Consider the following 16,699-nt stretch of genomic DNA (forward strand, 5'->3'; position numbering starts at 1 on the left):
AGAAAACTAATAATTAGTTGTGAGCAGATTTCAAAATAGGTATGCTCGGCCGGGCGCGGTGGCTCGCGCCTGTAATCCTAGCAGTCTGGGAGGCCGAGGGGGGCGGATTGCTCAAGGTCAGGAGTTCAAAACCAGCCTGAGAGAGACCCCCGTCTCTGCTAAAAATAGAAAAATTAATTGACCAACTAAAAATATATATACAAAAAATTAGCCGGGCATGGTGGTGCATGCCTGTAGTCCCAGCTACTCGGGAGGCTGAGGCAGGAGGATTGCTTGAGCCCAGGAGTTTGAGGTTGCTGTGAGCGAGTCTGACGCCACGGCACTCACTCTAGCCTGGGCAACAAAGTGAGACTCTGTCTCAAAAAAAAAACCACAAAAAACAAAATAGGTATGCTGAAGATAGTCCTTCAGACTGATGGGAAATGATATCAGTTGCAAATGTACTTATTGGGGAGGAAGGAAAAGTATGTAAAATGATAAATATAGAAGTAAATATTTTCCTTTTAATTTCTTTGAAACATACGACTCTTTAAATAAAATATTACAGCATTGTGCTGTGAGGTTAAGATAGATATAATACATGTGACAACTATGCATAAGTACAGTGACTGAAACGGAAAACTCACTAGAGGGGTGGACAGCAGACTCGAGCTGGCTGGAGAGAAGATCAGTTAACGTGAAGATGAGATGACTGAAATTAGCCAGCGGGAGGAGCAGACTTTCCTCCCCTGTCCCCCTCCTCCTCTCGTGCTCTCCGGGTCCCTGTTCAGGAGGAGCCCCGGGGTCCTTCCTCCTCTTCCAGAGTCTTCCAGAGCTAAGTGAGCTCCTTTCAAATGAGGCCTCGTCCTCGGCTTTCATCCCATCCATAGTTCAACAAATTCCTACCAGAGGCCCCCGTGCCCTCAGCCCTGGCTCGGGCCCTGGGGTCTCGGGGGCCAAATGAGACAGATGTGGCCCCTACCCTCATGACGGCGAGGACAGAAAGGACGAGACAGAGACACAAGATGGCTTTGGTGGGAAACGCCATGAAGAGGAGAAGCAGGTTGACGTGGGAGCGAGTGTCCGGGCCTCCCCGAGCGGTGACGCTGGGGTCGAGACCCAGCTGACCAGACTCCTTCAGAGCGGCAGGCAGGTTCTTTGTCACGAGGCTTAAGTGACAGGGTTCCACCGTGGTTCATGGGAGCAGGGCAGGGGTCACCGGAAGAGCACTGGGTGGTTCAGAGACCGGCAGGAGCACCAGAAGCCGGGCGCCACGTCGGCGCGCGCTGAGGGAGGCTGGGCGGACCTCACCCGGGGTCCCGCCGCAGCAGGGCCTGTTAGGACCCAGCCGCCACCGCTCTGGATCCTGGACGCCATTCAGGCCTTGAACCCTGGACCCTCTGGCACGCCCCCAGTGGACGGTCCTTTAAACAGGGCCCGGTCATGGCCTGCCCCAGACCTGTAGGTTTGCTCCCTGCTGGATGGGCTTTTGGAGCCACAGACAGCTCCCCACCTCACGCAGGGGAGAGCCACTCTCTTATAAGGTCCCCTGGGACCTGGTCCCCTGTGCTCCTGCCCCTTGCCCCACCAGCCTCCTGGCTGTTCCCATCATGCCAAGCCTGCCCCTGCCTCCAGGGCCTCGTCCCCAGTGTCCCTGTAACTCCTTCCCTCAGATGTCCAGGTCTCGGATCCACAGTCGCCATCCCTTGAGGCCCGCCTGGTTCCTTTATGCCCATATTTTTTGTTTCTTGTCACCTTCTAACATATCACTGCTGTGTTTACTGAGGACCCATCTCAGGTGCCTAGACGGGCGCCTGGTGTTTGCGTGAACACTCCTCAGCGGTGACAACGTGCCCTCCTGGTCCTGGTGTGAGAAGTAGTGGGAGGCCTGAGTTCAAAACCTGGTTCTGCCATAGACCAGCTGTGTGATTTTGCACCAGTATTTTAACCTTTGTGAGCCTCAGTTTCCCCATCTGGAACTTGGGAGCCTACATCAATGGTGAAGAGATTGTGTGCTAAGTCTCAGTTGCCTTTCCCTGTCTTTCCCCCTCCCCTCCCGTCCACATCTATTAAAATAGTCTCCCAGGCCGGGCGCAGTGGCGCACGCCTGTGATCCTAGCACTCTGGGAGTCTGAGGCGGGAGGATCACTTGAGGTCAGGAGTTCAAGACCAGCCTGAGCAAGAGTAAGACTGTCTCTACTATAAAAAATAGAAATTAGCCAGACAACTAAAAATATATATAGAAAAAAATTAGCCAGGCTTGGTGGCGCATGCCTGTAGTCCCAGCTACTCGGGAGGCTGAGGCAGGATTGCTTGAGCCCAGGAGTTTGAGGTTGCTATGAGTTAGGCTGACGCCACGGCACTCTAGCCCAGACAACAGACCGAGACCCTGTCTCAAGATAAATAAATAAAAAAACATAATGAATAAATAAATAGTATAAAAATAAAATAAATAAAATACTCTCCCAAAGCCAGTATCATCGCAATGTGACGTCTCCATTTACTTTGGATTATATGTCATTATAAATATTAACAAATAAGACTTAAAAAGGACACCTTCGGGTAGGTCAGACGAAAAGTACAAAAAGAGTGTCGTGGGGCTGCAGTCTGAGGAGTTTCTGCAGCCGTCGCATGGTAGCAAAACGGTGTTAAGCAGTGCACGAGTCTGCGTCGACGACAGCCAGAGTCCATGCAGCGGGAGGTTCCCTCGGTCGGGAAGGGACGCGGGGCAGGGCATGCACGGCCCCGCGGGCCGGGGTGCAGTTCCTCGCTCTCGCCACTGGAGGTCAGGCGGCTACCGCTTCAGGGCTGGAAGACGGGCCTGTCGGGGACTGGCGAGTGGTGGCGGCGGGCGGGGCGGGAGGTGGATGCCGGCACCGGGCGACACCCCTAGTTACTGACACCTGACTTTGGAATGACATTTTTTTTTTGGCATCAGATTTTCGGTCTTTGTGGGGCTGACGGACCAAGGATGCCCGTTTGGGGTCAAGGGTAGAGCCGATCGATTCTGCAGCTTCTCAACGCGCTTTTCCTTGAACAGAAACACACAGGATCTAGGACAGTGCCAGGATCCTGGTGACGGTTCCGAGGCTCCCTGTGGGGCCTCCTGCCCGGGCACCCACCCTGGCTGGCCAGAAGCCTCACCTCATGTTGGACCACCTACCCGCACAGCCTGGGGCAGCAGGGGGCCTGGGCTGGTGCTCCGAGTCCTGGGTGGTCGTCCCAGCTGGGCCCCGAGCCCCTTCCACCCTGGGCCTCAGTTTCCCCATGTGTCTAATGAGGAAGGCATGCTAGGTGGGGCTCACAGCCGCTTCTCGCACGGCCATTCAGCACTTCCATGTCTTCAGAGAGGCTGTTGGGTGTCCTCTCTACCTGAGGTCCCCCAGAAGCAAAGCTAAGATACCCATAGTTCACCTAGACACCCTTAAAAAATAGGCCGCCTGTCACCGTAGGCCCCCAGTTCTAGCTGGGTGCAGAAAAGAGGGCCCTTGCCCCAGCCCCAGAGGGTTCTGGGGCCAGGACTGGCACTTCTGGGGAAGCCTAAGTGGCACAGATGGTCTCGAAGCCAGCTAGAGGAGAGGTGGCAGGACGATGACAAGGACCCATGTCCCTACTATGCAGCAGAGCTTACTGAGCCTCCACCTGGGTTCTCCACTGAGCCCCCACGAGCCCAGGCCGGAAGCCACCGGGAGGCACTGAGCCCAGACAGCCGGAAGACCTGGGTTTGGGTCATGGCTCCTCACTCCCAGCTGTGTGGCCTTGGCAGACTCCTCAGCCCCTGCTGTGACAAGGGGGTGACAATTGAACCCATCTCCCGGGGTTGTGAGGCTCATTAAGACGGCGCATGCAAAACCTCGACCCAGCACAAAGCCTTCCTAATAGTGGGGAGACTGAGGCTTGAGAGCAGCAAAGGTGGCAGGTCCCGTGTGGGGCTGGAGTCCTGCTTCCCCTGCAGGCCGGGAAAGGGCTGATGGGCACTTGGTGGGATTCCAGCCATCACCTGGGGCCTGGGATGGTGATGTGCTTCGCGTCTGCAGCTGCGGGTCGAACCCTGTGAGCCCTGCTGCCGGCGTGGATGGGCCAGTGGGCAGCAGGCGGTGAGCCCTGCACGCACCTTCCCCTGAAGGGTGGCGTCCAGTGCGCTGGGTGCCAGGGGTCCTGGTTCCAGCTGTGCCAGGGCTGGCAGGCTCGGGCAGGCCTCCTTCCCTCTCCGGGCCTGTTTCCATCGTGCAGTGAGGGGTTCAACACGCCGGGGATCTGCAGCTTTGAAACTCCTTGGTTCTGCCTTCGTTCCTGAAGGCCCCTTGGTAGGCATGGAAGGTGTGGGGGCTCCAGGCCTGGGCCCCAAGATTCAGATACTCTCAGCCCCTTTCTGGAGGCCTGATTTGGGGGAGCAGACAGGCCCCCACGCAGGTGTCTCTCGCTCAACTCCGGGAGGGCAGAGCCAGCCCCACAGCAATGCAGAGACAAGGCCTTGAACTGCCACTCAGTACTGCTAACGGGGACATCTGTGGCCACAGTAGGGCCAGGCTGCCATGAGCCACCACCTGGAAGCCCAGGATACTCAGCCTGAACCCAGCAGAGGAGGGGGAGGGGAGAGCGAGGAAGAAGCGGAAGAGGAAGAGGAGGAGGAAGAAGAGGAGGAATGTTTGCTTCTTCCCCTGCGCCAGGGACCCTTTCCTCTCCTCCACCGCGGCGGGCCAAGGGTGGGTTCCACCCTCCAGGTCCCTCAGGAGAAGAAAGGTCAAAGTGGGAGAGCTGGGAGTGAGGACTGAACTTGACCCTGCGCCGGCATCAATGTCTCCTGGTGCCTGGGTCCCCGCTCCCCTCCGGGCCTTTGTAGTCCTCTTGGTTGCCTGCAAGGTCCTCCCCTTGTCCGCCTAGAAACCCCCACTCGCCCTTCAAGGCCCCGAGGAAGCACCACCTCCTCCAGGAAGCCCTCCCTGCCCTCCCAGCAGGCAGCAGCAACCAGCACTTGCACCGGCCAGGCTGGTCTTGGCATTTCTCGCCCCTTCCCCTCTCCCCACCCCCACAGTCACAGTTGGTTTCCGCTCTCCCCTGCTCCTGTGCCCTGAGAGAAGCAGTTGTCCATTAGTCCGGGTCCACCAGCGGACCCCGGGCAGGCCGCCTCCTCCCGCCTGCGCAGCAGCACTGGCGAGGAAGGTGCGGCAGCCTCCGTTTGGCTACGTCTGGGGGTAGCCGTCCTCCGGGGTCCGTTCTGGGGGTAACCATTCTTCGGGGTCTGGTCCTCGCTGGCCTGCCTCTCTCCTCCATTCCCGCTGGCCCCCAGGCGCCCCTGCACTCCTGGCCTGGGCCTTCCTGCTGACCTCCAGGAGAGTCCTCGCCCTGGGCGGCCCCATTCCGTCCCCCAGCTCCCGGCCCTCCCTGTCCCTCGAGTGGCTGGGCCCTCCGCGCCCTCCCGGTGGGGCTGCAGAGGTTCCGTGTCCAAGCAGGTGTCCTGGGTCTCCCCCCACGAGGGGGCTGCAGCCTTTGGTGGCAGCCGAGGGAGCCCAGGGCTGGCCCACGCTGGGCCCGGGTGACGGCAGGGGCTGTGCGGCGGAGGCAGGCGGACAGGGGCGTCAGTCGCTGAGCACGGCCCCCGGGAGCTCGCTGGTGAGCGTGTGCCAGCGCTCGATGCGCTTGTCCTTGTTCTTCAGGCAGTCGAACCAGTGCTTCAGGCGCTCACCCTTGGCGTTGATGCCCAGAACCACGCCGCCTGCGGGGGACCGGAGGGGCAGCCAGGGGCTCGGGGACCTGCTGGCTCCCGTGCTCCAAGCCTGATCTCCCCCTGCCCGCCGTCTGACCTCCATGCCATGCTGTGGCCCCTCCTCCACCCCTGACCACAGCAGCCCTCTGGGGCGGGCAGAGGGCAGAGGGCAGGGCACTGCGCACAGCCACCAGCCCCGCCAGGGCTCGGAGCCCCCTGCTCCACCGCACACTGCTGTGGGGACCCCCCAGGCCTCTTTCCCTCTCTGGCCTGTCTCCTCCTCTCACAGGGGCCGGGCTGGATAAGGCCTGAGGCCCCTCACAGCTGGGGGCAGGTGGGTCCGGGGAGAGGCCAGGAGGGAGGGGCTGTGGCCTGACGGGCCGCTGCCTTTTGCTGAGCCCAGGCCCGGACAGCCTTCCCGTGGCGGGCGCCCTCTTACCAATGAAATCGTTGGATTTTCCAATGTCGTAGTCCCAGACGGTGACCTCCAGGGTCTTCTTGGCCAGGTCCCCGTGCTTAATCTCGTAACAGAACTCCTGCCGGCCAGAAGGGGACTGTCAGGGCCAACGCTGCCACGTGGCCTGTGACTCTGGGGGGGGGCGGCACGGGGTGTGAGGTGCAGTGAGCTCGGGAGGGATGGTGGGGGGCCGATGGGTGGGTTCCCAGGGTTCCCACCCATCTCACGCACTTCTACCTGACCAGCGGGCCAGGGTCCTTGGGGACGCTGTCTCCTAAACCCACTTGCTCCTTTGTCACTGAAGCTGCTCTCTCAAGGGCCCCGAGAGTCCCCTGACTGCCACATTCGGTGCACACTTAGCAGTCCTCGGCACCTCGACCTCTCTTGGGTCTGGCTTTGCTGACCAGTCACGTCTTCACGGAACCCACTCTGCCGCCAGCTTCCAAGACCCTCCAGCGCCTGGTGTCCCTCTCGCACCCAGGGAGGAAGCGGGACTCCCCTGCTGCCGTCTCTGCACCCCTGCGGCCAGCACCCGCAGTCCGGCCGGCCGCTGGGTCCGCTGCAGCCCGGCCGGGCACCCACGGGGGCTGCGGGCTCCCCTGCCGGCCCTCCTCAGCCCTTCCCTCCCCATGTGACCTTCCCACAACCCAGCGCCCACCTGCAACCTTCTCTAGCCCTCGTACCTCGTTGAACTCTGGGTTCAGGGTTTTCTTCTTCACGGCCGTCTTGTGCTTGGATTTCTTGTCCACGTCTGGCTTCAGGTACCTGCAGTGGTTTCCGAGGGACAGGTAGGGAGTGAGGAAAAGCACAGAGCTTTTTGTCCCTGGAGAGAGATTCCTGGGCCCCTCCCAGGGTTGTCCCAGCACCACGGGGAGGAGGGGCCGGGCTGTGGCGCGAGGAGCACGTGGCTCCTTCGCTCACTCTTGTTAGTGGGGGTCCCTCCACTCCCCTAGAAAAGAAGATTTTCCTTGTTTCTGGAAATCTAATTTTCGAAAAGCTTACATTTCCCACCACAAAAATGTTTTTAGCAGAGATGGTCCTTTGTTCAAGCCTTCTTTATTTCTTTTTTCTTTTTTTTTTTTTTTTTTGAGACAGAGTCTCTCTTTGTTGTCCAGGCTAGAGTAAGTGCCATGGCGTCAGCCTAGCTCACAGCAACCTCAAACTCCTGGGCTCAAGTGATCCTCCTGCCTCAGCCTCCCGAGTAGCTGGGACTACAGGCATGCACCACCATGCCTGGCTAATTTTTTGTATATATATTTTTAGTTGGCCAATTAATTTCTTTCCATTTATAGTAGAGACGGGGTCTCGCTCTTGCTCAGGCTGGTTTTGAACTCCTGAACTCGAGCAATCCGCCCGCCTCGGCCTCCCAGAGAGCTAGGATTACAGGCGTGAGCCACTGCGCCCGGCCTCTTTTTTTCTTTTTGAGACAGAGTCTCACTCTGTTGCCCAGGCTAGAGTGAGTGCCGTGGCGTCAGCCCAGCTCGCAGCAACCTCAAACTCCTGGGTTCAGGCAATCCTCCTGTCTCAGCCTCCTGAGTAGCTGGGACTACAGGCACGTGCCACAGGGCCTGGCTGATTTTTTTCTATTTTTAGTTGTTCGGCTAATTTCTTTCTATTTATAATAGAGACGGGGGTCTCACTCTTGCTCAGGCTGGTCTCGAACACCTGAGCTCAAGCTCAAGCAGTCCTCCCGCCTCGGCCTCCCAGAGTGCTAAAGCAGATGTACTGAGCCATAATTCATATATCATAAAATCTATCTTCCTAAAGTGCCAAATTCAGTGGGTTTTGGTATATTGCTAGAGCTGCACAGCCATCGCCACTGCGGCGTGGGAGCCCTGAGGAAGGACAAGGCTGTCCGTGCAGCGGCAGGGAAGCAGCGACATGTGCTTGCCCCCACAGGCACGAACTCCTTGGACTCTGACGCAGAGCATGTCTTCTTCTGAGGCTCAGAGAGGTGGAGTGACTTGCCCGTGGTCACACAGTGGGCAGGCACAGGGTGGTGCCTGGAAGCCAGGCCCAGGCTCCTCTCTTTCCGACAAGAGCGGGCTGGGGAAGGGGACAGGAGGTTGTCAAACCCTCCTTTGCAGAACCGCTCACCCTGTCCCTGCACAGCCAATCGTGGGACAACTGCCTCCCTCCTGCCTGAGCACTCGCTGGGGTGAGGCCCACGCCCATCTCACCCAGCACCGGCCCAGGCCCAGCACCCGGAGCTCAGTGAACTCTGGGGAATGATGCCCGATTCCTGGAAGTGGAATCCCCTGCCCGAAAGCACGCCTGTCGCCAGCTTCTTATTTCGTTTTGCCGATCGCTTTCTGGAAAGGCTGCACGGCTGACACACAGTGCCCATGACAAAGCTGAATACCATCACTTTAAAAAGCCTCGCTGGTTTGAAAGGCAGACAGTGGTTGCTTTACTCTGCATTGTTGCCTTACTCTGCATTTTTAAAAAATTGTGACTTTTATAACATAACTAATACTAGTCTATTATAGAAACACCAGAAAATACGTATGGATCAAAGTTGGGGGCAGGACAGAGAGACGAAGACGTATGTCCGCGAGAAAACCTGCTCGTAACAGCTTTATACAGTCACCAAAAATCGGTAACAGGCACATGCCCTTCGACTTTAAACTGACCAACAACGAAGCTGTGGTTTACCCATCGGATGGAAGACTATTCGGCAATGAAAAAGACTAAACTACTGGTACATGCAACCATGTACCATGGTGAGTCTCAAACGCATCACGTGCAAAACAAGCCCGACTGGCAAGGCAACCTGCTGTCCGACTGCCTTATGTGGAAGTCTGCAAAGGGCGACCCTACTGGGACGGAAAACAGGTCGGGAGATGCCTGGGGCTGGGGCGATAGAAATATTCTGTATGTCGACTGTGGTGGAGGTGACAGGACTGTGTATCTCGGTCAAACTTCAAACAGGGAGAAACTGACCGTATGCAAATGACACAGGTCTAGCATCCTCCATTTGAAGTGCTTGGGACCGGAAGTGTTTTGGATTTCGGACTTTTTTGGATTTTGAAATGCTTGTGTTATACTTACTGGTCGAGCACCCAAATCTCCAAATCCCAAATCTAAAATACCCCAAGGAGCATTTCCTTTGAGCATCATGTTGGCGCTTGCAAAGTTGGATTCAGATGTTGGATTTTCAGATTAGGGATATTCAATCTGTACCTCAATAAACCTAACTATGATTTAAAAAACTGGGGAGTCCCTTAAACCTACCACCGAGAGAGGGTGAGTATCTTCAGTTATGAGTTTTCATGTGCTTGTTGGCCCATTTTATTGGTGCTGTGTTTTCTGGGAACTGTCCTCTGCTTGTTTTGTGTCAGGGTGAGGAGTGGGACAGGAGTGTCCCACCTCTGCCTGGGGAAGCCCCTCGAGGGGAGGTTGTCCTGGAATCTCTGCGCCCTCAGCCTGGACAACCTGTGTCCACCTAGCGACACAGGTTGTCCTGGGTATCCCTTGGGCACCAGGCTCCCACGACAGGCATCCTCTGTCCCTGCTGTTTTCTCCACCTGTCTTTGAAAAGCCGCGCTGACCTGGCCTGTGGCTCGGGGGTGGGGGGGTGGGACAGGGCCGCAGGGGTCCAGCCGCGCCCACACCAGCCACCTGTGGCAGGGAGGAGCCCCAGGTGCAGTGCACAGGCCGACAGAGGAAGTCGCTGGACTGTTTCACCGGGGAAGACGCTGCTTTCGGGGCAACCCAGCAGGGGACCCTGGAACTCCCGTCAACCTGGCCGGCGGGCGCTGAACTTGGTTTGAAGCGTTCACACCATCTGGCCTTCAGACCGTGCCTTTCTGTAAGAGCAATGGAGCAGCACGGGCAGAGGTGAAGGCACCCTGCTTGCCCCCCTCCCTCCCCTAGGATCGCTTCCGGGAAGTGCTCGGCTCAGCTTAAGACATATTCATAAACAGTGTCCCCCCTCTGGGTGCAGTTCTGCGGCTTGCTCTTTGGCTTGCGTGTTTGTCTGGGCTGTCCACGTTAATTCATCTAGTTCTAATTTATTCGTTTTAACTGCCTAGTGCTGCACGGTACGGGTATGCCACATTTTATTAGTCCCCTCCTCTGCTGACACACGTGCGCCTATTTCCGGGATATCACAAGCAATGTGTTACAAGCAATGCTGCAAAAAATAGCTTCCAACTACGCACAAGGTTCCAGGGTCCAAACCTGAAGGAAAATAACGTGGCCGTGTTGCGCAGGCATTTTCTGCCTTGATTGGGTATTGTCAGCTTCCTCTCCAGTAGTTATTTATTTATTTATTTTTTTTTTGAGACAGAGCTTCACTTTGTTGCCCAGGCTACAGTGAGTGTCGTGGGGTCAGCCTAGCTCACAGCAACCTCAAACTCCTGGGCTCAAGCAATCCTGCTGCCTCAGCCTCCCGAGTAGCTGGGACTACAGGCGTGCGCCACCATGCCCAGCTAATTTTTTCTATATATATGAGTTGGCCAATTAATTTCTTTCTATTTATAGTAGAGACGGGGGTCTCGCTCTTGCTCAGGCTGGTTTCGAACTCCTGACCTGGAGCAATCCTCCCACCTCGGCCTCCCAGAGTGCTAGGATTACAGGCATGAGTCACCGCACCCGGCCTGTCTTTTCAAGACTCATGAATGTTGTAGAAGGTCTCGGTGCCTCATCCTTTTTATGGCTGAGCACTAGTCCACAGGGCGGCTAGACCCTGTTGTACGTGTCCATTCGTCAGCGGAGGGACACTGAGGGGGTAGTTTCTACTTTGGGTTATTGTGAGCAATGTTGCTATGAACATTCCTGCATAAGTCTCAGTGCGGACTTGTGTTTTTTATTACTCTTAGATCTAAATACCCAGGAGTGGAGCTGCCGGGTCAAATGGTAACTCTGTGTTTAACTTTCTAAGGAACTGCCAACTGCTTTCCAGACTGGCTGCACCATTTTATATATATATATATTTCGAGTGCTGCTCTGTTGCCCAGGCTGGAGTGCGGTGGTGATCACAGCTTACGCAGCAACCTCAAACTCCTGGGCTCAAGAGATCTTTCGGTCTCAGCCTCCCGAGTAGCTGGGACTAGAGGTGTGAGCTGCAACACCCGGCTAATTTTTAAAAAAATTTTTTGTAGAGACGAGGTCTCATTCACTATGTTGCTCAGGCTGGTCTCGAACTCCTAGACTCAAGTGATCCTCCTGTCTTGGCCTCCCAAAGTGCCAGGATTATAGGCATGAGCCACCTTACCTGGCCCTTTTTTCTTTTTCTTTTTTTTTTGAGACAGAGTCTCACTTTGTTGCCTGGGCTAGAGTGAGTGCCGTGGCATCAGCCTAGCTCACAGCAACCTCAAACTCCTGGGCTCAAGCAATCCTCCTGCCTCAGCCTCCCAAGTAGCTGGGACCACAGGCAGGTGCCATCATACTTGGCTAATTTTTTCTATTTTTAGTTGTTTGGCTAATTTCTTTCTATTTTTAGTAGAGATGGGGTCTCACTCTTGCTCAGGCTGGTCTCGAACTCCTGAGCTTAAGCAATCCTCCCGCCTCGGCCTCCCAGAGTGCTAGGATTACAGGTGTGAGACACCGTGCCCGGCTTCCCTTTTTTCGTTTTTAGAGCCAGGGTCTTGTTATGTCTCCCAGGCTGGGTCATAATTCCTGGCCTTAGGTGATCCTCCCATCTCTGCCTCCGAGTAGCTGGGACTACAAGTGTGAGCCACCGAGCCTGGCTCATGGCTGAGCCATTTTTGTCATATGATTTTTAAAGTGACAGAAATATGACTGTGGCCAGTGGGAATGGTGCCCCAGAGCTGTGCCACTGGAGCTTTGGCCCCTCTGGGCTGCCAAGATGTCCCCAATGTCCCCACGGCCTGAGTCACCTGGGTCCTCAGGTCCCCTGAAGCCAGGCCCATTCCTGCTTCTGTATCTTAACTCCTCTGTCCCCCTCCCCGACCACCTCTGGCTCCTTTCTGCTGAACCAATCCCTCCCCAAGCCCGACCCTTCCAGGAGCGTCCCTGTGGACTCAGACTCAGGTCCACCCCATATGTGAGGAGCCCCAAGCACTCGAGGTGGTCACCAGGGCACTTGTGCCACCTCTCTCCAAAGGGCCACCAGCTCCTACCTGCCCTGTGGAGCTCAGAGCACAGCCTGGCCTGGCTGGGTCCACAGGTTCACAGCTCTGGGGCCCAGATCACTTGGCACAGCCCCCCAAGTTGGTGTCTCTCCCCAGGGCCACCATCAGCTGCCATCAGCAGGGCTAGGGGTACCCTTATCTGCATTGTGGCCCCAGCACAGGGCTGGGCACACGTGGGCAGTGGCTATGTTCTGATATGGTTCATGGGGTTCCTTTGCTGGGTCTCCCAGCCTCCCAGCTACCCCGGCAAGCGCCTCCTCCTGCCCCTCCTCCCACCTGCTCATGACCCCTCCCGGGCCCTGGGGTCCCAGAGAGGCCTGGACACGGCATCAGGAGGTAATTACTCTCTACCTGTGTGACCCTGGGAAGCCACCCAGCTTCTCTGGGCCTCAGTTTCCATAGCTGTGAAATGGGCTGGCCATACCCAACTCCCAGAGTGACACCAAAGGAGCACATGAGGGAACAAGCCCCTGTGGGCACAGCAGCCCACTGCCCCTCAGTGCTGCCAGCCTGGACCACTGGGCCGGCCGCACAGACCCCCGTCCCGGGAGGCACACTCACGTTTTCACGTAGGGGTCCGAGTAGCCGTTGGCGTCCATGGCGGCCAGGTGTGCGCAGCGCACGATGCCCACCAGCAGGCCCTGCTTCTGCGAGCTGTACTTGAGGGAGATGAGGATGCGGCCCCGCTCCTCCAGCGACTTGTCTTCCGTCTTGTCCACCTGTGGGCACAGCAGTCCCTCGGGGGTCCTCGGCCCTCCCACCTCGGCCTCCTCCCACGTCCTGAGCCCGGCCGCCTGCCCCTGCCCCATGGGGCCACGTAGGGCTGAGGCCGCCACCGTGTCCTGCCAGGCTTTCTGCCCGTCCCTCCCCTCCCAAGGCTCTGCCTGGGGTGGGGCCTGACCCCAGCCCCCAGCCAGCTGCCACCCGAGGGCCAAATGTGGCTGGGTGTGGACCGTGAGCTAAGAGCAGTCCGTACCTTTCTGAATAGCAGAAAAAAACAAAGTGAAAAGCAATATTTTGTGACACATGAAAACTGTATGAAATGCGAACCTCGGTGCCCACTCAGTCACCTCCTGTCTATGGCGGCAGTCACGCTGATGACCGAGTTCTGCTCTGTGGCCCCCACAGCCTGGCCCGACCTCCTGCCCAGCTGCTGGGCTCTGAGGCCGTGTCACTCCTCTGTGCCTTCTCCCGAGCTGTACCCGCGGCTCGGTGTCCTCCTCTGCGTCCTCTGTTTGATCGTTCCTGGTCCTTCTGGGACTGGGCTCAGCTCACGCGGCACCAGCCTGGGGGCCTCCCTGGCCCTCCGCGGTCGGCTGTCCCTGCCCTGTGCTCTCTCTGTTCACCGCACTGTGTGGCCACCTGCTGCCCATGTGTCTGCTCCGAGCCTCTAAGCGTCTATGTCATTTTTTTTTTTTTTTTATTTTTTTTATTTTATTTTTTTTTATTTTTTTAAAATGCTATCATTAAGGATAATATGTCATTTTTATATCGCCAGGGCTGGGCGAGGCCCTGGCACTTGTCCTAATGACAGCGGGAACAGACACACAGATGGTCCCTCTGGGTTCAGACTCGTGCCAGTAACTCCCGCCTGGGGGGGTTCAGAGAAAGGCCAAAAGGTCTGCCCTGGCCAAGTGGAGCCTGGTGGGAGGTAAGGGGTCACCCTGGCCCCAGACTCCCAAAGGTGCTTCCTGGAGCCTCTCCCCCTTTGAGAGAACCCAGAAGACAGAACTTGGACACATTCCCAACCCCGGGGAAGCTGGGAGCAGGCGGGGAAGCCGCCCAGTCCCCTCCAGTGGCCGCCATTGCCTGCCTCCAGGATCAGACCTCAACTCCAGGCCTCCCTGTCTGGCCTCCCCACCCTACACCAGCCTGATGTGTCTCCGTTCCTTCCTCTCCTGAGACCACCCGTGTCTTCCTTCTGGCTGCCGCACACCCGGAACCCCCTATCCTCTGCCCTCTGCCCGCTCACACGCCCAGCTTGAGCCCCATGTCCCGAGGGCCCCTCCTCAGGACTCTCTGCCAGGCCCCTCTCCCAGGCAGTCCCAGCCACACCCCGTTGCCACAGCTGCTCTGCCTGGCACTAAACTGAGTCCCCATGTGGCCACATTTAAACCTCTCTGGAGATGAGACTCCTGGGAGGTGAAGGACCCCGGGCCACCTTTCCCCCATTCCCACGCCCAGAGCAGACACGACTAATCCATCCCAGCATTCACCCTGAGCTCAGATGCAGCCTCGGTATCCTACTCAACACAGTGCCCAGGCGGCTGTTCGCAGTGGGTCAGGCTAGGCTCGTGAGATTTTGACTATCTGCCACCCTGGGATAGGGCTGTGTGTGTGAGCATGTCACTAAGCTATGGCACTTGTGCCAGTTTGAGTGTTATGTGAAAATTAAATAACATAAATGAGTTTTTTCAGGGATGGGATTTTTTTAAGAGTTGAGGTCTTGCTATGTTGGCTTCAAACTCCTGGGCTCAAACAATCCTCCTGCCTCCTAAGCAGCTGGGACTACAGGCGTGAGCCATTGTGCCCAGCTCAGGGGTGGGCTATCATACTTTGGGTTGTTTTACATGGAGACCATTGGGTATTGTTCAGTATTCACTTAGAACTAAGCGTGTTTACGGACTGTGCAATCTAAAACGTTTCAGCAAATTGTGTCTTTACTGCCAGACTGGTTGCCTTAAACTGCACTCCTGTGGTCACTGTGTGTCCCAGAACTGCACCAATGAGCTCGTAGCGAATCCAGGCAAGGATCAGAGGTGCCCTGATCAGATTACTCCTATGCCAGGCTCGTACACACTCTTCCAAACACACACGCGTGCAGACACGCACACTTGCACACAGATACGCACTCACACATAGGCTCCCACACACAATCCACGTGTGCATGTGCACACCCACATCCGCACAGTTGTGTGTTTATGCCGGTGATCAAAACTCAGCAACACAACTACAGAAGGGGCTGCTGATGTCGTCTTTCCTAAGTGACATAGATCATTTGCAAAAACTGGGTTACCTGTGGTTAGTGACTAATAATAAAGCAGAAAAGGTCATATCCATCCCAGGAACATCTACGAGTGGGAGAGAATGTGACAAGGGAATGAAATTTGATCGAGTTATGCAAAAAGACCGAGCTGGGTGGGGCTCACGCAGACTCCGGCAGGAAGCAGCGGCTGCAGGCTGACTCGCTCCTGGGGACTCAGGCTAAGCTCGCTGACAGTCCATGTCCCGAGGCCCAGACCCCACTGGCTGCGCACACTGGGGACGGCCACTGGGCTCTGTCTCCCGAGCTTCCCCCTGTGCCGTGGAGGGGACTGGGCCTCTGTCCTGAGCACAGGGCAGCCGAGGGCCCAGCGTTTCTCTTGACCTGGGCCCTGGGGCCCTGGGGACCGCTGGCCAGCCCCTCCTGGCCCCCCTGACCCAGGTGAAGGCCGCAGAGAGAAGGGAGGGCCCAGAGCCGCGGGGCAAACAGACCAAGACTCTGGGCGCAGCTGTTGCAGCTGGCCAGGAGGTAAAATCTGCTCTGACATAATTTCCAAACAATTGCAATTTCCAGGAAAGAATTATCCCGTCTCCTCTGGGTGCCTCTCGGGTACCTCGAGTCTAACCTGCTCCAATTGGGCTCCAGAGCGTCTCGCCCCCAGCTGCCCTGCCTGAGTCCTGGCAGCGCAGGGACGGCCACCTTGTCCTTCAGGAGCCCCAAACCTGGGACTGCCCCCTTCCTTGCCCAAGGCCCGACCTCGCCACCCTGCACATCCGTGGAGAATCACAGAGAATCCAGCGTGATCGCTGGGCCTCCGGCAGGCAGGAAACACCTGCCACCGAGCCAGGCACGCCATAGCTGGGAGCTCGCTCGGCTCACGGGGGCCTGCAGGGCTGCGGCTGGCGGGCCCCGCCACTCACCGGCAGCTGCTTCTCCAGGCAGATGCTGAACGTCTTGGTGTGGTTGGGTTTCAGCTTCTTCAGGGGCACCCGCGTCTCCCCGATGAACTCGTTGTGGCGGAATTTGTCCTCGTCGCACACGGAGATCCTGCAGGCAAGACGCGGGGCCACGCCTCAGACGCCGCCCTGGGTGCCCCCCCGTTTGCTCCCTCGGTCCAAGGGGTGTGGGGCAGGGGGCGTGCACGGGCAGGCTGGGCGGGAGGGCGGGGAGCGGGCGGCCGGGGCCCTCACCCACCGCAGGGTCTTGCGGATCATGTCTTCGTCCGTGATGCCATAGTAGGTGAGGGTCTCGTTCCAGGTGGGGTTCAGGGTGTTACGGAGGGTTTTCGTTCTGAGCTTATTTGCCTGGGGTAAGAAAAACTGACGTTAGTAGCACTGACGCGCGTGCAAGACAGAGTGACAGTCCCCAGGGACGGCCACGTCCCAATCCCGGGAAACCACGAGTGAACACGCTCTGACACGCAGAGGGGCGCCTAGCCTGCAGACGGAGTGAAGGCTCTCAGCCAGCCCCTCCAA

At 57.4% G+C, this 16,699-nt stretch overlaps 1 protein-coding gene across 1 annotated transcript in view; it reads right to left on the reverse strand.

Annotated features, from left to right (window-relative positions):
- Nucleotides 1–2,461: 2,461 nt before the first annotated feature.
- DOC2B (double C2 domain beta) overlaps nucleotides 2,462–16,699 on the reverse strand; it is a 28,378-nt gene continuing 14,140 nt past the window's right edge. Inside the window, exons 4-9 of the mRNA XM_012740631.3 lie at nucleotides 16,419–16,528; nucleotides 16,145–16,271; nucleotides 12,803–12,960; nucleotides 6,827–6,908; nucleotides 6,126–6,222; nucleotides 2,462–5,695 (exon numbers count right to left, since the gene is read on the reverse strand). Of these exons, the coding sequence (XP_012596085.3) occupies nucleotides 5,559–5,695; nucleotides 6,126–6,222; nucleotides 6,827–6,908; nucleotides 12,803–12,960; nucleotides 16,145–16,271; nucleotides 16,419–16,528 (711 nt within the window). The 3' untranslated portion in view covers nucleotides 2,462–5,558. The remainder of the gene's footprint in view (nucleotides 5,696–6,125; nucleotides 6,223–6,826; nucleotides 6,909–12,802; nucleotides 12,961–16,144; nucleotides 16,272–16,418; nucleotides 16,529–16,699) is intronic.

This window comes from Microcebus murinus, chromosome 18 (genome assembly GCF_040939455.1).
Source record: "Microcebus murinus isolate Inina chromosome 18, M.murinus_Inina_mat1.0, whole genome shotgun sequence".
NCBI classification, from domain to species: domain Eukaryota; kingdom Metazoa; phylum Chordata; class Mammalia; order Primates; family Cheirogaleidae; genus Microcebus; species Microcebus murinus.